This window comes from Zophobas morio, unplaced genomic scaffold, assembly GCF_036711695.1.
Source record: "Zophobas morio isolate AGI-343-1 ecotype UQ-CSIRO unplaced genomic scaffold, CSIRO_AGI_Zmor_V1 ptg000031l, whole genome shotgun sequence".
NCBI classification, from domain to species: Eukaryota; Metazoa; Arthropoda; class Insecta; order Coleoptera; family Tenebrionidae; genus Zophobas; species Zophobas morio.
Genome location: NW_026972136.1, coordinates 6,051,603 through 6,072,401, shown reverse-complemented (window position 1 = coordinate 6,072,401; position 20,799 = coordinate 6,051,603). Strand labels below are relative to the sequence as shown.

At 28.8% G+C, this 20,799-nt stretch overlaps 1 protein-coding gene across 2 annotated transcripts in view; it reads right to left on the bottom strand.

Annotated features, from left to right (window-relative positions):
- LOC135139456 (sodium-dependent serotonin transporter) overlaps positions 1-20,799 on the bottom strand; it is an 80,474-nt gene that overhangs the window by 25,589 nt on the left and 34,086 nt on the right. For both annotated transcript variants that reach the window (XM_064069695.1, XM_064069696.1), the window contains exon 3: positions 8,744-8,878. In XM_064069695.1, the coding sequence (XP_063925765.1) occupies positions 8,744-8,878 (135 nt within the window). The remainder of the gene's footprint in view (positions 1-8,743; positions 8,879-20,799) is intronic.

Genomic DNA, 20,799 nt, shown 5'->3' with positions numbered 1-20,799 from the left:
TTTCAAGAAGGGAGGACCATTGGAAAAATTTCACTTTTATAAAAGTTGTCTAAAAATTCTGAAAAAATTCAGGGGCCTAGATCTCGACACGCTGATTCCGACAATATAGCATGATGATGGTCACGGAGCAATATTTTTCAAAGAATCAGTAAGAAATACTAATTTTTGGAAATTTCTAAACATTTCAATAATTCACCGAACGATACTGGGAAAACGGCTGGAGATATCAAAGAAACGAGGCCCGAAGTGAGTTCTAGAGCTCGAAATCTACAAGAAAATGTTTTTAGTTAAATTTCGAAAATATCAAAAATTGGCCGAAATTTGAAGAATTGGAAAATTTCACTTTTATAAAAGTTATCTAAAAATTCTGAAAAAATTCAGGGACGTAGATCTCGGCATGCTGATTCCGAAAATATAGCATGTTGATGGTCACGGGGCAATATTTTTCAAAGAATCAGTACGAAATGCGAATTTTTGGAAATTTCTAAAAATTTCAATATTTCACCGAACGATACTAAGAAAACGACTGCAGATATCAAAGAAACGAGGCCTGAACTGAGTTCTAGAGCTCGAAATCTACAAGAAAATGTGTTTAGTTAAGTTTCGAAAATGTCAAAAATTGCCCGAAATTTGAAGAAGGGGGGACCATTGCAAAAATTTCATTTTTATAAAAGTTGTCTAAAAATTCTGAAAAAATTCAGGGACGTAGATCTCGGCATGCTGATTCCGAAAATATAGCATGTTGGTGGTCACGGAGCAATATTTTTCAAAGAATCAGTACGAAATGCGAATTTTTGGAAATTTCAAAAAAGTTCAAAATTTCACCGAACGATACTGGGAAAACGGCTGGAGATATCAAAAAAACGGAGCCGGAACTGAGTTCTAGAGCTCGAAATCTACAAGAAAATGTTTTTAGTTAAGTTTCGAAAATGTCAAAAATTGGCCGAAAATTGGAAAAATTTCACTTTTATAAAAGTTGTCTGAAAATTCTGAAAAAATTCGGGGACGTAGATGTCGACATGCTGACTCCGAAAATGTAGCATGTTGATGGTCACGGAGCAATATTTTTCAAAGAATCAGTACGAAATGCGAATTTTTGGAAATTTCCGAAAATTTTAATATTTCACCGAACGATACTGAGAAAATGGCTGGAGATATCAAAGACACGAGGCCGGAACTGAGTTCTAGAGTTCAAATTCTACAAGAAAATGTCAAAAATTGTCCGAAATTTGAAGAAGGGGGGACAATAGGAAAAATTTGACTGTTATAAAAGTTCTCTAAAAATTCTGAAAAAATTCAGGGACGTAGATTTGGACATGCTGATTCTGAAAATATAGCATGTTGATGGTCACGGAGCAATATTTTTTAAAGAATCAGTACGAAATTCGAATTTTTGGAAATTTCAAAAAATTTCAATATTACATCGAACGAGACTGAGAAAAGGGCTTGAGATATCAAAGAAACGAGCCCGGAACAGAGTTCTAAAACTCAAAATCTACAAGAAAATGTGTTTAGTTAAATTTCAAAATGTCAAAAATTCGCCGAAATTTGAAGGAGGTGGGACCATTGGAAAAATTTCACTTTTATAAATGTTGTTTGAAAATTCTGAAAAAATACAGGGACGTAGATCTCGACATGCTGATTCCGAAAATATAGCATGTTGATTGTCACGGAGCAATTTTTCCAAAGAATCAGTACGAAATGCGAATTTTTTAAAATATCTAAGAATTTCAATATTTCACCGAACGATACTGGGAAAACGGCTGGAAATATCAAAGAAACGAGGCCGGAACTGAGTTCTAGAGCTCAAAATCCACATAAAAATGTATTTAGTTTTTTGAAGACGAGAAAATTAAAATTACAAGAAAAAAACTCCCGTCGAGAATAAAATTCTTGCAAACTTTTTAAACGCATATGATCAGATTTGTCTACACAGAGGAATTATTTTCTATAACATCGTTAAAAGTTGCGAGTTTAAAAAATTCAAACACCGCTTTATACATCACAATTTTAGCCAAATCAATCTTAATTCCCTAACAACAAAAAAAAAAAATGAAAAAAAATTAATGGGGAAACAATCGCTGTGACAATTAAACACACCCAAAAACTAAACTATAATCATCCCATAAAGTGGTAACCACTATTCCAGCCGATGCTTTTCCCATGTTTTACTGCTAATTAGCCCCAATTTTCCTATTTTGATCGCCCTAACTATAAATTAGCCGAGTAAATCCCCGGCCCGTCGCATTAATATCGGCAACCCGTAATACACGTAGCTCGTTACAAGTGACACAGCGCGTTATTTAATTCCGGTTGCCGGCTTATCGCCCCCGATAAGCACAGGTAATTAGTCAGTAACGTCATTCGATGTTGTAGTGTTTGCATTCGTGTGCATCAATCGACCCAAGCAGCAATTATAAAGAGTATGCAAACAATAGGGCCACTGGAGAGAATTGTGTTCAATCTAGCGAGCAACATTGTGCCGATATAAAAACCGCCCAATCACAACAACAATCGGCTCGGCGGCTTTTGTCCTTTCGGCCAGCTTTGGCGCGTTTTTAACGTCGCTTACAAGAGCTGGAGGGTGGCGGAAGTTGAAATACGGACTGCTTCACGTCTGGCGAGTTTGTGAGGGTGTTGAGAAAGGGAGAGTAGTTAGTTTATTTGGTAATGATTAGAGAGCGGATTTCTGTCGGGGTAGGCAAGGCCAAATTCGGTACGGCTCGTACGGGATGGGAATTCACTGCAGTTACGGGCTGCACTTTGTTTATTTGAGATTAGAATAACGCTGCTTCGTTGCACTCTGCTGTTAATTTCCGTTTTCATTTACTTCGCCGTTTGATTAATAAATCGTTAATTGTACTTATGCAATAAGTGACAATTAAATTCAGTGATTATCTATCACCCGCTACTGACTCCCGGCGATCCAGCGCGTTCCCACCTATAATCGTGACGTAGCCCGACAGAAATCCGCTGTCTAGTAATGATAAATGTGTAAATGGAATTTAAGATCGGTTGTGTTAAAGCAGTTTTGTGGTTCGGAGCTATGTTAATCATTTTTAAGAATTGTCTATAATGCGTACTTTCCGGTTCAGCGGCGGCAAAGTGCGTCACACGACTAATAAGCTATTATGTTACACTCAGTAAAATAAAAAATTGGTCGAAGGTTATTTCGACAGAACTTCCCCCGCCCCTGAAGTGCAGCATAAAGTAAAAACCAGTCGTAAATAACAATGACGCAGGTTTTTGGGCTTGAATTTTTCAATTCTTCATTTTTTTGTTTGTTCAGTTTTTCGATTTGCATATTTCGAGTTTTCATGTTAAAAGTTTTCAGTTTCTCATTCTTCCAACTTTTGAGTTTTTCAATTTTTCGATTTTTGATTTTTCAGTTTTTCATTATTCTTGTTTCTTCAATTTTTAGATTTTACAATTTTTCGATTTAAAATTTCTTGAGTTTTCATTTTTAAATTTTTCAGTTTTCTTATTGTTCAATTTTTCATTTCTTTAAATTTTCGATTTGCAATTTTTTTGTTTCGGTTTTTTATTTTTTTTTGTAGTTTAAAATTTTTCCATTTTTCAATGTTGCGAGTATACAATTTTTTATTTTTTCATTTTGAATATTTCCAATTTTTCAGTTTTTTTGTTCCTTCAATTTTTCGATTTGCGATTTTTTACTTTTTCATTTTTCTTTTTCTTCATGTCAGATTTCGCAAATTTTCGTTTTAAAGTTTCTCTAACTTTTCATTTTTAAAATATTCAGTTTTTCGATTTTCCAAGTTTTGAATATCTCAATTTTTCGATTTGCAATTTCATGAGTTTTCAAATTTCCATGTCTTTTTCGATTGTCAATTTTTCGCTTTGGTTTCTTATTTTCTTCATTCATTTTTACAACTTTTTGATTTTATAATGTTTTGTTTTTTCAATAATTCATTTTTTTTAATTTTTCGTTTGCAATTTTTCATGTTTTTGTTTCTTCAATTTTTCGATTTGCGATTATACAATTTTTCATTTTTCAGGTTTTTCATTTTTAAAATTTTCAGCCTTTTATTCTTCAAATTTTCGATTTGCAATTGTTTGTTTCGGTTTTTTATTTTCCTTATACTTTAAAATTTTTCGATTTTTCTGTGTTCGGAGTTTATAATTTTTTATTTTTTCAATTTCAGTGTTTTCAATTTCCATTTTACAATTTTTTGTTTCTTTCTCCAATTTTTCAGTTTCCAAATTTTCAATTTTCCAGTCTTTTGGTCCTTCGACTTTTCAATTTGTGATTTTTTAATTTTTCATTTTTCTTGTTTCTTCATGTTTAGATTTCAGAAATTTTCGTTTTAAAATTTCCCGAGTTTTCATTTTTAGATTTTTCAATTTTTCAATTTTTCCAACTTTTGAATGAAATGTAATATTTATTAGCGGTTAATATACTTTTACGTAGATTTATATATACCTAAAATTACTTATAATTATACAAATATTTAAAAGAAAAACAAACAAATGCTGAATTAATTTTAAATTTATAGATTTTGCAAATTTTCGATTTGCTGTTTCACGAGTTTCAATTTTCAATTTTTAAGTTTTTAGATTTTTTAATTTTTCATGTCTTCAATTTTCCGTTTCGGTTTTTATTTTTTCAATTTTTCGGTTTTAACTTTTAGATTTTTAAAATTCTTGTGCTTCCATTTTTAGATTTTTTTAGTTTAGTAATTTTTCAATTTTTCATTACTTCAATGTTTCATTTTCAATTTTTCAAATTTTCATTTTAAATATATGATAATCATAATAATAAGAAAAAAAAATGTACTTTTTCGATTTTGCGCTTTTAAAATTTTTCCATTTTTCAATTTGTTGCATTTTAAAACTTTTTCATTTATTCGACTTTTCAATTTCACCATTTTTATTTTTTCAATTTTTTGATACTCCAAGTTTTTATATTTCCAAATTTTCAATTTGACTTTTTTCCATCTTTCTTTTTTCTTGTAACTGCAATGTTTAGGTTTTGCAATTTCGTTTTAAAATTTCTCCAATTTTTATTTTAAAACTTCTCAGTTTTTCAATTTTTCAACTTTTGGATTATTCAATTTTTGTAGATTTGGCAATTTTTCGATTTTTCAGTTTTTCGTGTCTTCAATTTTTCGATTGCAGTTTTTACTTTCGGTTTTTTATTTTCTTTATTTTTTCAATTTTTCGCTTCTTCGATGTTCTGATTTTATAATTGTCCTTATTTTCAAGATAAAATTTTTCAAATTTTGGATTTTTCGATTTGAAATTTTTCAGTTTTCAATTTGTCGATTTTCCAACTTTTAGATTTTAAATTTTTCGTTTTTTCAGTTTTTACGATTTTAGAATTTTTCCATTTTTAAATTTTCAATTTTAGCATTCTTCAATATGTTATTTCTCAATTTTTTTTGTTTCTCCAATTTTTCGGCATGCAATTCTTCGAGTTTTCATTTTTAAATTCTTCAGTTATTCGATTTTACAACTAACAATTACAACAATTTTTGCGATTTTTCAATTTTTCATGTCTTCAATTTTTCGATTTGCAATATTTCGTTACGGTTTATTTTCTTTATTTTTTTTGAAATTTTTCGGTTTTCAATGTTTTGATTTTATAATTTTTCTTTTCAAGATAAAACTTCTCAGTTTTTGGATTTTTCGATTTGAAATTTTTCGGTTTTCAATTTGTCGATTTTTCAACTTTTAAATTTTTTAATTATTGGTCTTTCCAATAATTAAAAAATTTTCACTGTTTCATGATTTTTCAATTTTCGTTCCTTCTATTTTAATTCGCAATTTTTCTAGTTTAAATTTTAAGTATGTAATAATGATCATAAATTTCTAAATTTTTTCAATTTTACAATTATAGAATTTTTACATTTTTAAATTTTCAATTTTTCGATTCTTCAATTTTTCATTTCTTCGAATTTTTTTTTACCATTTCAAATTTTCCAAATTTTGGTTGTTGCAAACTTTAGATTTTGCAATTTTTCAATTTTCAGTTCTTCAATTTTTCATGTCTTCAATATACCGATTTGGAATTTTTCATTTCGGTTTTTTGTTTTCTTTATTTTCTCAAATTTTCAGTTTTTCGATGTTCTGATTGTATAATTTTTCTTCTTTCAATGTAAAATTTTTGATATTTTGGATTTTTTAATTTTTCGTGTTTTCAATATTAGGATTTTTCAGTTTCATGATTTTTCAATTTTTCGTTTCTCCGATGTTTAATTTGCAATTTTGCTAGTTTTCATTTTAAATATGTATTATACATAATACTTAAAAAATTTTCACTGTTTCAATTTTACTATTTTAGAATTTTTCCATTTTTCAATTTTTGCATTTCAAAACTTTTTCATTTATTCGTTTGTTTAATTTTCCATTTCTAATTTTTCAATTTTTCGATTCCTTATTTTTACAATTTTCCATTTTTTAGTGTACTGATTTTATAATTTTTTGTTTTTTTCAATTTCAATTTTTATAATTTTTCGTTTGCCAATTTTTCATTTTTCTTTTTTTTTTGTTTTTTCAATTATACGACAAGCAACTCTTCGAGTTTTCATTTTCAAAATTTTCGATACTTCAGTTTTTAGATTTTGCAATTTTTCGAACTGCATTTTACACGTTTTCAATTTTTCATTTTTCAATTTTTCATATTTTTAATCGTTTGATTTGGTATTTTTCAGTTTTCAATTTTTCGAATATTCAACATAGATATATTTTTCGTTTTTTAATTTCAGATACATATTTCAGTTTAACGATTTTCCAATTTTTCGTTTCTCCAATTTTTGATTTGCAGTTTTCCGTGCTTTCAATGTTACAGTTTTTCGAATTTACATTTAGACGATTCTATAATTTTTCGATTTTACAATTTTTGAGTTTTCCAAATTTTCGATTCGATTCGTTTTTTCTTTTTCCACTTTTTCACTTGATTAATTTTTTCATTTTTAATTTTCTGGATTTATAGTTTTGCAATGTTTCAATTTTCGGTTTCTTCAGTTCTTCGATTTGCAACTTTTCAATTTTCCACTTTTTCGAATTTGCAATTTTTTCCGAGTTTTTAGTTTTTCGAGTTTTAAGTCTTCGAATCAAAAAAATTGAAGATTTTCAAAATCGTAAAATCAAAAATGGAAAAACGAAAAAGTATAAAACGAAAAATCTAAAAATTCGAAATCGAGAACCTAAAAAATTGAAGCGAAAAATTTGAAAATCGAATATTAAAAATTGAGAAACCCTAGAATTCGATTTTTGATTTGCAGTTTTCCGTGCTTTCAATGTTACAGTTTTACGAATTTACATTTAGACGATTCTATAATTTTTCGATTTTACAATTTTTGAGTTTTCCAAATTTTCGATTCGATTCGTTTTTTCTTTTTCCACTTTTTCGCTTGATTAATTTTTTTCATTGTTAATTTTCTGGATTTATAGTTTTGCAATGTTTCAATTTTCGGTTTCTTCAGTTCTTCCATTTGCAATTTTTCGATTTTCCACTTTTTCGAATTTGCAATTTTTTCCGAGTTTTTAGTTTTTCGAGTTTTAAGTCTTCGAATCAAAAAAATTGAAGATTTTCAAAATCTTAAAATCAAAAATGGAATAACGAAAAAGTATAAAACGAAAAATCTAAAAATTCGAAATCGAGAACCTAAAAAATTGAAGCGAAAAATTTGAAAATCGAATATTAAAAATTGAGAAACCTAAAATTCGAAAAAGCTCAAATTCGAAAAAAACGGAATAGGTATGTATTGTAAAATTGAAGTATGGAAAATTATAGAAATCGAAAATCGGGCAATTGGAAAACCAAAAACTACAAAATTGAAAAATTTAAAAACTGGAAAATGCAAGAACCAAAAATTTGAAAAATTGAATAAACGAAAAACTCTAAAAACGAAAGAAACAATGAAAAAACGAAGAACTATGATATAAAATCTAGAAGATGAGAATTAAAAAATCGGGAAAATGAAAAATCGATAAGTTAAAAATTGATAAAATGAAAATTCCAAAAATGAAAAAATGTAATATCGAAAAATTGTAAAATTAAAAAGTTGCAAATCTAAAAATTGAAGAAACGAAAAATTGCAAAATTTGGAAACATTGAGAAAACGAAAAATTATGAAACCGAAACAATGAAAAATTGATCGAAAGTAAATAAAACCAGATTTTTCGAAATATAATAAGATATGATTTTGCAAATTTTGTGATGACGTCATCAACATTTTTGCTACGACACGTATGTCAGTGTAGTATATATTTTCAAAGTGATTCTTGAGTTACTGAATAAAAAAAATGACATGACGTCATCAATTTTTGGGAGAGGACAAACGAATAAATTTTGATTAACGATTTACCATGAAAACGGTTGCAAGATTTTCAATTAAAAAAATATCTTTTTTTAAATTTTGGAGTTGAAGTCTTCTCATTGGGAGTGGGGATTATTAGCCAAATTTTGGTTAGGATTTTACCATCTGCATGATATTCCTAATATACACATACACACAAAATTTGACAACAATCGGTCCAATAGTTTCGGAGATTAGAGGGTCTAATAAAAATTGATATAGACGACGTGATATTAAATAGATAAACAGAAATTGTTTAGGTACATGTTTATCACTTATTATTGAAGCTTTTAAATTTTAAAATATCTTGATACTCAGATGAGTAAGCAGTTTAAGCAGTTTATAAAACAAAAAAAAAACACTTTCACGCGGAGTCTGTAACCTCGTGTTTGCAATTTGTGGACAACTGGTTGATCACATACCTTTCAGTGCCGGACATATCCTCTTCCAAATGGTCAGACAACCGCTTCGATGGAATTGGCCCAGCGCCAGTTCCATGTAAAAGAGTGGCAGACCTCCAAATATCAGCATTATGGTGTACGGTATTAAAAAAGCACCTGAAAGGATAATAGACGCATTAGAATATCCTACTTAATCAGTTCGTCACAATCGATAAATTCCTAGTACTGGGCTAATAGCTGGAAATGTTTTGCATGTGCTAAACTAAATTTCGTCGCTTTATAAAATGAATGTTAATATTTTGATTTTTGGTAATTTATTTGTCGGCGCCGATTCAAGTGACACAAGTGAAATATTTATTTTCGAAATTCGGGAAGGTGAGCCGCTTTTTGATAGTCACTTGTCGTTATAATTTTTAATAATTTTAATAATTCGGTGAAACATGTTCGTCAATTGCTTTTTTATGTAAATGTCTGATTTATTTTTAAGAGCGGACGTGGACGTGATGTTGGTTAATTTGCATTTGAAACTATTAGATATGTGTACATTTTGAAAAGTAACAACGACACAATTTTGCATTGTGATTTAATTGTATTTACTTATTTAGGCGATTTTTTTTCTTATTCTTAAACAAGCGACAAAATACTCTGTGTTCCTTTTCTACAAAAAGATAACATTAAAATTATTTTTCAGTAGGTAAATTCATCCAGTATGTTTACGAGGCTATTTTCGGTTACTTTCATCGAATTAATTGGCATGTGTTTTTCTTTTCGAATTCATGATGTATTTTAAATGTGTTTAAATTTCCGCATATTTTACATTTTCCGGTTTGTATTTTATAAATTGTTTGTAAAAAGCGGAGCTCTCTCGAATTTTGTAGGTTTGAAAAATATAGTAATAGTTTTCTCAAATGTTATCGTATTAACTATTTAATATTATTATCTAACCAATGAAATGCGTTTTTTCTCGATAAAATAGCACCACGTTTATCTTAAAACAATAAAATACGTTTACTTTTATTTTGTTTACACTATTAGGTTTTATACAATATTTTCATTAAGTAGGTAGTAATCATTACGATTTATTTTTGTGTGAGCCATCTGTCCAAAAAAGGAAGAATAATAACGTCCAAACGTCATTTCTAGGGTTTAATAACAGAAATATTATAGTTTTCGACCTTTAGAACTCATTTTCGGCCCCATTTTTTCAAAAACTTCTGCCTTTATTTCAGCGAAATATGGCAACTTTTGGAGATCAAAAAAAATATTTTCTAACAAAATATTTTTAAAATCTTGCTCCGGGACCATAATAGATCTATGTATATTCCAGATTTATTTATGGACTTTTAGATATTTTTCTCAAAACTTCAGTTTTTTAGTACGACTTTTTTTATGAAAATTTCAACATTTTTTCGACCATTTTTGAAGAGATTTTTGTAGGTTTCAGCCTCCAGGAGTTATTTTCGGCCTCATTTCTTCATAAACTTCTGCCATTTTTGCAAAATCTAAAAGAAAATGTTTTTAACTAAATTTGGAAAATGGTCGAAAAACAGTTGAAAATTTCAGTTCTGCGGATTTGCGGATTATAGTGTCTGAAGATTATGCTGTTCTGAGCATTTGAGAATTGTAGTGCTCTGAGGATTTGAAGATTATGATGTTCTGAGTATTTGAGAATTGTGGTGTTCTGAGGACTTGAGTATAATGGTGTTCTGAGGATTTGAGGATTGTTGTGTTCTGGGGATTTGAGTATTTTGGCGTTCTGACGACTTGAGAATTCTAGCATCTGAGGACTATGTTGTTTTCAAGATTTAAGGATTACGATGCCCTGAGGATTTGAGGATTTTGGTGTTCTGAGGATTTGAGGATTTTGGTGTTCTCAGGATTGGGAATGATGCTATTATGAGCATTTGAGGATTGTAGTGTTCTGAGGATTTGAGGATTTTGGTGTTCTGAGGAATTGAGGATTGTGGTACTCTGAGGATTTGAAGATTGTGGTGTTCTGAAAATTTTAAAATGTAAAAAATTGAAAAATCGAAAACTATAAAATTTAAAAAATCGGAAAACTGAAGAATAAAAAAAGCAAGAAATCGAAAAATTCCCAACAATGAAAAGTTAAAAAATCAAGAAATCGAGAAATCCAAAATCGAACAGTCGAAAAATTTTAAAAATCGGGAAACCGGAATGTCGAGGAAGGGAAAGTTCGAAATACGTATGCAAAAATTAAAAAATCGAAAAATCAAAAAAATGAAAAACTGAAAAATCGAAATATAGAAAAATTAACAAATGAAAACCTTGAGAAAACGAAACATCAGAAGATCGAGGAATCGAGATATTGAAAAGTCGAGGAGTCGAAAAACCGAAAAATCGAAATAGCCGAAAATCTGAAAATTAAAAAATCGAAAAACTGAAAAATAAAAAACGAGAAATCGATAAATCTAAAATGTCGAAAAATTGAAAAAATTCATAGCTCAGATATCGAAAAATTGATTCATAATTGATAAATCTAAAGTCTGAAAAATTGAAATCTCGGTAAATCATGATTATCATGAAAATGAAAATTTGAAAAACTGAGAAATTGAAAAATTTAAAAACTGAAAAATATAAATAAAATCGAGAAATCGAATAGTATAAAATTTAAAAAGCGAAAAATGCAGAAATGGAAAAATTCCCAAAAATGAAAAGATGAAAAATCGAGAAATCGAAAAATCAAACAGTCGAAAAATTTTAAAACACGGAAAACCGAAATATCGGTATAAATGGAAAGTTCGAAATACATATCGAAAAATTGAAAAATCGTAAAACGAACAATTTTTATATTCGAAAAATTAAAAAATGGATAAACTGAAAAATTGAAAAAACGGAAAATCGAGAAATCTAAAAATCGAAATATTGATAAGTTAAAAATTTAAAACGTTGAGAGAATGAAAAGAAATCGAGGAATCGAAAAATTGAAAAACCGAAATAGCCGAAAATCTGAAAATTAAAAATTGGAGAATTAAAAAATCGAAAAACTGAAAACTCAAAAAAAGAGAAATCGAAAAATCTAAAATTTAAAAACTAGGAAAATTAAAATAGCGAAAAATTAAACATCGAAGAAAAATTTAATCGAAAAACTGAAAAATCCCAAAAGCAAAAATTAGAATAACTGAAGTACTGAAAAATTGTAAACTCGAAAATTCGAAACACCTAAAAATCGGGAAACTAACAATCGGAAAGTCGAAACATCGAAATCTCGATAAATTGAGAAATCGAAAAATGTAAAATTTAAAAAATCCAAAAATTAAAATACCGAAAAATTGAAGAATTGAAAAATTTAAAATATCGGAAAATTAAAAATTCGGAGAATTTGAGAATTATGCTGCTCTGAGCATCTGAGGATTGTGGTGTTCTGAAGATTTGAGGAGTACGGTGTTCTGAGGATTTGAGGATTATGCTGAAAAATTTAAAATCTGAAAAATTGAAAAATCGAAAACTGTAAAATTTAAACAGTCAGAAAACTGAAGAATAAAAAAATCAAGAAATCGAAAAATTCCCAAAATTGAAAAGCTAAAAAATTAATTCGAGAAATCCAAAATCGAACAGTCGAAAAATTTTAAAAATCGGGAAACCGAAATGTCGAGAAATGGAAAGTTCGAAATACGTATGCTAAAATGAAAAAATCGTAAAAATGAAAAATTGAAAAATCGAAAAACGTAAAATTTAAAAAATCGAAAAATTAAAAGAATGAAAAAACTGAAAAATTGGGAAATCTAAAAATCGAAATATAGAAAAATTAACAAATGAAAACATTGAGAAAACGAAAACATCAGAAGATCGAGGAATCGAGCTATTGAAAAGTCGAGGAGTCGAAAAACCGAAAAATCGAAATAGCCGAAAATCTGAAAATTAAAAAATCAAAAAACTGAAAAATAAAAAAACGAGAAATCGATAAATCTAAAATACCGAAAAATTGAAAAATCCCATAGCTCAGATATTGAAAAATTGATTCATAATTGGTAAATCTAAAAACTGAAAAATTGAAATCTCGATAAATCATGATTATGATGAAAATGAAAATTTGAAAAACTGAGAAATTGAAAAATTTAAAAACTGAAAAATAAAAATAAAATCGAGAAATCAAATAATCAAAAATTAAAAAAACGAAAAATACAGAAATGGAAAGATTCCCAAAAATGAAAAGATGAAAAATTGAGAAATCGAAAAATCGAGAAATCGAAAAATCGAGAAATCGAAAAATCAAACAGTCGTAAAATTTTAAAAATCGGAAAACCAAAATATCGATATAAATGGAAAGTTCGAAATACATATCGAAAAATTAAAAAATCGTAAAACGAAAAATTTTTAAATTCGAAAAATTAAAAAATTGATAAACTGAAAAATCGAAAAATCGAGAAATCTAAAAATCGAAATATTGAAAAATTAAAAATTTAATTTTTAATGTTGAGAAAACTCGAGGAGTCGAAAAACCGCAAAATCAAAGAGTCGAAAATCTGAAAATTAAAAATTGGAGAATTAAAAAATCGAAAAACTGAAAACTCAAAAAAAGAGAAACCGAAAAATCTAAAATTTAAAAAATAGGATAATTAAAATACCGAAAACTTAAATATCGAAAAAAAAATTTAGTCGAAAAACTGAAAAATCCCAAAACTAAAAATTCGAATAACTAAACAACTGAAAAATTGTAAACTCGAAAATTCGAAACATCGAAATCTCGATAAATTGAGAAATCGAAAAATGTAAAATTTAAAAAATCCAAAAATTAATATATCGAAAAATTGAAGAATATAAAAATCTAAAATATCCGAAAATTAAAAAATCGGAGAATTTGAGGATTATGATGAAAAATTTAAAATATGAAAAACTGAAAAATCGAAAACTGTAAAATTTTAAAAATCGGAAAACTGAAGGATAAAAAATTCGAGAAATCGAAAAATTCCCAAAAATGAAAAGTGAAAAAATTAAGAAATCGAGAAGTCCAAAATCGAACAGTCGAAAAATTTTAAAAATCGGGAAACCGAAATGTCGAGAAATGGAAAGTTCGAAATACGTATTGAAAAATTAAAAATGCGTAATAACGACAAATTAGAAAATCGAAAATTTAAAAAATTGAAAAACTGAAAAATCGAGAAATCTAAAAATCGAAATATAGAAAAATTAACAAATGAAAACATTGAGAAAACGAAGCATCAGAAGATCGAGGAATCGAGATATTGAAAAGTGGAGGCGTCGAAAGACCGAAAAATCGAAATAGCCGAAAATCTGAAAATTAAATAATCGAAAAACTGAAAAATAAAAAAAACAGGAAATCGATAAATCTAAAACACCGAAAGATTGAGAAATCCCATAGCCCAGATATCGAAAAATTGATTCATAATTGATAAATCTAAAGATTGAAAAATTGAAATCTCGATAAATAATGATTAAAATAAAAATAAAATCGAAAAATCGAATAATGTAAAATTTAAAAAGCGAAAAATGCAGAAATGGAAAAATTCACAAAAATGAAAAGATGAAAAATTGAGAAATCGAGAAATTGAAAAATTAAACAGTCGAAAATTTTACAAAATCGGAAAACCGAAATATCGACGACATAAATAGAAAGTTCGAAATACATATCGAAAAATTAAAAAATCGTAAAACGAAAAATTTTCAAATTCGAAACATTAAAAAATTGATAAACTGAAAAATCGATAAAACGAAAAATCGAGAAATCTAAAAATCGAAATATTGAAAAATTAAAAATTTAAAACGTTGAGAAAACGAAATATCAAGAGATCGAGGAAAAATTGAAAAGTCGAATAGTCGAAAAACCGAAAATTCGAAATAGCCGAAAATCTGAAAATTAAAAATTGGAGAATTAAAAAATCGAAAACTGAAAACTCAAAAAAAGAAAAATCGTAAAAACAAAAATTGAGCATTCGAGGTCTGTGATGTTCTGACGATTTTAGTGTAATGGTGTTAATTATGGTGTTCTGAGGATTTGAGAACTGTGATGTTCTGACGGTTTGACTATAATGGTGTTCTGAGGATTTGAGGGATCATGCTGTTCTGAGCATTTGAGGATTTTCGTGTCCTGACAATTTGAGTATAATGGTATTCTGGGGATTTGAGGATTATAGTGTTCTGTGGATTTGAGGATTTTGGTGTTCTCAATATATGAGGATTATGTTGTTCTGAGCATTTGAGGAATATGGTATTCTGAGGATTTGAAAATTATGGTGTTTTGGAGATTTGAGAATTACGGTGTTCTGAGGATTTAAGAATTATTGTATTTTGAGGATTGACCTGACTGATCTCACCCGACCTGACCATAGATATAACAAAGATATTACAAAATTTGTATCTGTTATATAACAGTATTGTAGATATAAATATAAGAAGATAATATTAATACAAATTTTGTGAATTTTTAGATTATTTCTTCAAAATCTCAGTTTTTCTAAACTTCATGAAAGTTTCAACTTTTTTTTTTGACCACCTTCGAAAATTACCCAAAGTGATTCTTTTGTATTCGTAGATTTCGAGCTCCAGAACTTATTTCCAGCCTCATTTCTTCGAAAACTTATCATTTTAACAGAATCGTCTCATAAAATATGGCAAATTTTAGGATTTATTTTAAAGAATTGGCGGTCAAACTGAAAGTTTTTGTTCCTTTGAAAGAATGATTTAGAACTTTTTGTTCTGTAAGTTATATATTTAAAAATAGTTGCTGCTGCAGACATTTTTCGAAAGTTTCGCAATTAATAAACTACCTGAAATTTTAGGTTAATTGTAAATTCACTTAAACAAAGAAAAAAAGTTGCTCTCATTCATACTACCATTTCAATCAAACGTGAAAATCGTATTTGAACACCCTAATATGGTAAACATTCTTAAAATTAGTGAACATATTGTGTCTTCCTTGGTTGGCAGTAATCGAAGGTAGTAAGTTAAGAACACTAGAGTACGCAAGCGGCAATTTCTTTGGTCTTGTAGTAAACGAGCTAAAGCAGATAGTGGAACATTCAATAAATTTCGAGTCATCTTAAGAACTGAATTTCAATTAAAAAATGTGTAATAACATGTGTAGTTTTAAAATAAATCGACCTTCAGTAGTTCAAAACTTTCAACAGACAGAAGCTTTAAAGAGAAACTAGCATTTTCGTGTTCTATAAGGAAGAAAACAATTAGTTTAATTAAAATGACCCTATTAAACTAGTGCCACTCGGACACGGACAATAAAACACGAAACAAATTTATTATTTCAAACCCCGACAGTCTGGTTATTTCTGTTAAAACAGTCTTGTCAGCATCATTTAACTGAATAATCAAGCACATACATTTCGTCAGCAAGCTCTGTCCGCACACCTTTCCGGAATGGCTCATTGTGTGACGCACATTCCGGTTGTTCACGTCAAGTAAAGGGCTGTGGCCTGTGGTTGCTGGTTATTCAATTAAATGATCAATTTCCATTTCCTCCAAAAAGACGAATATATGACGAACAATACTTCGACACCTAATAACCATCACGATCTTAAACGTCGGTCTGCTTCTATTACCAGTAATAGCAATAAATCTGCCTTCATTTAGTTCATTACGCTTTCTGTAATCATATTTCACAATCGCTCCTACTTTATGAAGTGCATCGACAAACACTCTCCACAGCTTCTAAAAATACGTTAATATGTTCAAGCTGGCAACTAGGAATCGTTTCCACAAACCTAAAATTACCAACAGTCTGTTTGCTCTTTCATTACGTTTAATTGATTCTGAAACCATTACGGTTTTAAGAACTTGTAGTTCCTTTCAGGGTTTCTCGAACTGACCATGCACTTCTTCGTGTTTGCCGGAGCACTCGAACAATCCGTTCATTGTTCGCGGGAGTGCTAAATAAATCTAACGTTGTGTTGTTTAACTGTGATTTACGTTTACGGATTTGTTTCCTATTTGAGAAACAATAACTGTGGTTGTGATGATCAAATGCAAAAATTTGTTTGAGGATGTTGTTATGCATTTGTAATGGTAAATCAATGTTTGCGAACTTGTTAACACCGAAAGATTACTTGGATAAACGTAAATCCCATTCAACAATGGTTGATTGATGAGTAAATAACAGTGACACAAACTCAGCAAAGAATGTAAAAATACATTTTCAGCGAATCGATTGATGGGGGCTGGCTAGGTCAGGGTGGATCGAAACAGATGACGAATTTTCGGATTCAGGAATGAATCGTTACATATTTCTTGGAGACTGAAAACATTTCCGACAGATTTGTTTTATATAATCTGAAATTGTATTCAGTTCAAAATTTACAAAAACTGGAAAACTTTTTTTTAATGGAAAAATTTCGTGTTTTTTTTAGTGTTTTACAGCTCGGGGCACACAAAAACACTGGTTTTCTTCTTTGACTTGATAATAATTGATTTACAGATCTTTTTATTCTGTATTATGCTATTTCTAAAATCGAATCATAATTAGCCCCTGAGACTGCTAATTCTAAAAGTGAAATACAATTGCTTTCCGAGATTGCTACTTCTAAAAAAGAAATACAATCGATCTCCAGGAATTTTTTATTCTGTATTATGCTATTTGAAAAACTGAATTGTCCCTGAGATTGCTATATTTAAATCGAAAGACAATTAACTCTCGTGATTGCTACTTCTAAAAATTAAAAACTAATTCGATCTTCAGACATTCTTTATTCTGTATTCTCGAAACGCAATAACGCCCCGAGATTGGCATTTCTAAAAACGAAACACAGTTGATTTCGAGATATTTTTATTCTATTTTATGTTATTTCTAAAATCTAAATATATTTAGCCACTGACATTACTAACTCTAAAAGTGAAACAAAATAAACCTCCGGAATTTCTACTTCTAAAACTGGGAAAAAATTGAACTCTTGAGTTTTTTCATTCCATTGTATGGTGTTTCAAAGCTTGAAATAATTAGCGTGCCATATTGCTATTTCTAAAATCAAAACATAATAAGTCCTCAAGATTGCTATTTCTAAAAAAGCATAGATTTTCTTTTGTATTCTACATTAAGTTATTTCTAGAATGGAAACATAATAATTAAGTTTGGAGATTGCTAGTTCTAAAAGAGAAACAAAATTACTCCCAGAGATTGCTACTTCTAAAAATGAAACACAATTTTTCTCAAGATATTTTCCATTCTGTATTATGTTATTTCTAAAATCGAATCACAATTAACCCCTGAGACTGCTAATTCTAAAAGTGAAACACAATTGCTTTCCGAGATTGCTACTTCTAAAAAAGAAATAAAATTGATCTCCAGGATTTTTTTATTCTGTATTATGCGCTTTCCAAAAACTGAATTGTTCCTGAGATTGCTATATTTAAATCGAAAGACAATTAACTCTCGTGATTGCTACTTCTAAAAATTAACAAATAATTCGATCTTCAGACATTCTTTATTCTGTATTCTCGAAACGCAATAACGCCTCGAGATTGCTATTTCTGAAAACGAAACACAGTTGATCTCGAGATATTTTATTTTATTTTATGTTATTTCTAAAATCTAAATATATTTAGCCTCTAACATTGCTAACTCTAAAAGTGAAACAAAATAAACCCCCGGAATTTCTACTTCTAAACTTGTGAAAAAATTGAAATCTTGAGTTTTTTCATTACATTCTATGCTGTTTTTAAGCTTGGAATAATTAGCGTGCGATATTACTATTTCTAAAATCGAAACACAATTAGTTCTCGAAATTGCTATTTCTAAAAACGCACAAATTATCTTTTGTATTCTATATTGGGTTATTTCTGAAATGGAAACATAATAATTAGCTTCTGAGATCTCTAGTTCTAAAAGTGAAACAAAATTACCCCCCGAGATTGCTATCTCTAAAAATGAAACACCATTTTTCTCAAGATATTTTCCATTCTGTATTATGTTATTTCCAAAATCGAATCACAATTAGCCCCTGAGACTGCTAATTCTAAAAGTGAAACACAATTACTTTCCGAGATTGCTATTTCTAAAAATGAAACACAATCGATCTCCAGGAATTTTTTATTCTGTATTATGATATTTCAAAAAGTGAATTGCCCCCGAGATTGCTATATCTAAAATCGAAAGACAAGAAAGACTCTCGTGATTGCTACTTCTAAAAATTAAAAACTAATTCGAACTTCAGACATTCTTTATTCTGTATTCTCGAAACGCAATAACGCCCCGAGATTGCTATTTCTAAAAACGAAACACAATTGATCTCGAGATATTTTTTTATTCTATTTTATGTTATTTCTAAAATCTAAATATATTTAGCCTCTGACATTACTAACTCTAAAAGTGAAATAAAATAAACCCCTGGAATTTCTACTTGTAAAATTGGGAAAAAATTTAAATCTTTAGTTTTTTCATTCCATTGTATGCTGTTTCTAAGCTTGAAATAATTAGCGTGCGATATTGCTATTTCTAAAATCAAAACATAATTAGTTCTCAAGATTGCTATTTCTAAAAACGCACAAATTATCTTTTGCATTCTATATTGGGTTTTTTCTAAAATGGAAACATAATAGTTAACTTTTGAGATTGCTAGTTCTAAAAGAGAAACAAAATTACTCCCCGAGATTGCTACTTCTAAAAATGAAACACAATTTTTCTCAAGATATTTTCCATTCTGTATTATGTTATTTCTAAAATCGAATCACAATTAGCCCCTGAGACTGCTAATTCTAAAAATGAAACACAATTACTTTCCGAGATTGCTATTTCTAAAAATGAAACACAATCGATCTCCAGGAATTTTTTATTCTGTATTATGATATTTCAAAAAGTGAATTGCCCCTGAGATTGCTATATCTAAAATCGAAAGACAAGAAATACTCTCGTGATTGTTACTTCTAAAAATTAAAAACTAATTCGAACTTCAGACATTTTTTATTCTGTATTCTCGAAACACAATAACGCCTCGAGATTGCTATTTCTAAAAACGAAACACAGTTGATCTCGAGATATTTTTTTATTCTATTTTATGTTATTTCTAAAATCTAAATATATTTAGCCTCTGACATTACTAACTCTAAAAGTGAAATAAAATAAACCCCTGGAATTTCTATTTGTAAAATTGGGAAAAAATTTAAATCTTGAGTTTTTTCATTCCATTGTATGCTGTTTCTAAGCTTGAAATAATTAGCGTGCGATATTACTACATATTTCTAAAATTGAAACACAATTAGTTTTCGAGATTGCTATTTCTAAAAACGCACAAATTATCTTTTGTATTCTATATTGGGTTATTTCTAAAATGAAAACACAATAATTAAGTTCTGAGATAGCTAGTTCTAAAAGTGGAACAAAATTAAGCCCCGAGAATGCCACTTCTAAAAATGAAACACAATTTTTCTCAAGATATTTTCCATTCTGTATTATGTTATTACCAAAATCGAATCCCAATTAGCCCCTGAAACTGCTAATTCTAAAAGTGAAATACAATTACTTTCCGAGATTGCTGTTTCTAAAAATGAAACACAATCGATCTCCAGGAATTTTTTATTCTGTATTATGATATTTCAAAAAGTGAATTGCCCCCGAGATTGCTATATCTAAAATCGAAAGACAAGAAAGACTGTCGTGATTGCTACTTCTAAAAATTAAAACCTAATTCGAAAGTCAGACATTTTTTATTCTGTATTCTCGAAACACAATAACGCCTCGAGATTGCTATTTCTAAAAACGAAACACAATTGATCTCGAGATATTTTTTTATTCTATTTTATGTTATTTCTAAAATCTAAATATATTTAGCCTCTGACATTACTAACTCTAAAAGTGAAATAAAATAAACCCCCGGAATTTCTACTTCTAAAATTGGGAAAAAATTTAAATCTTGAGTTTTTTCATTTCATTGTATACTGTTTCTAAGCTTGAAATAATTAGCGTGCGATATTACTACATATTTCTAAAATTGAAACACAATTAGTTTTCGAGATTGCTATTTCTAAAAACGCACAAATTATCTTTTGTATTCTATGTTGGGTTATTTCTAAAATGAAAACACAATAATTATGTTCTGAGATCGCTAGTTCTAAAAGTGAAACAAAATTACGCCCGGAGATTGCTACTTCTAAAA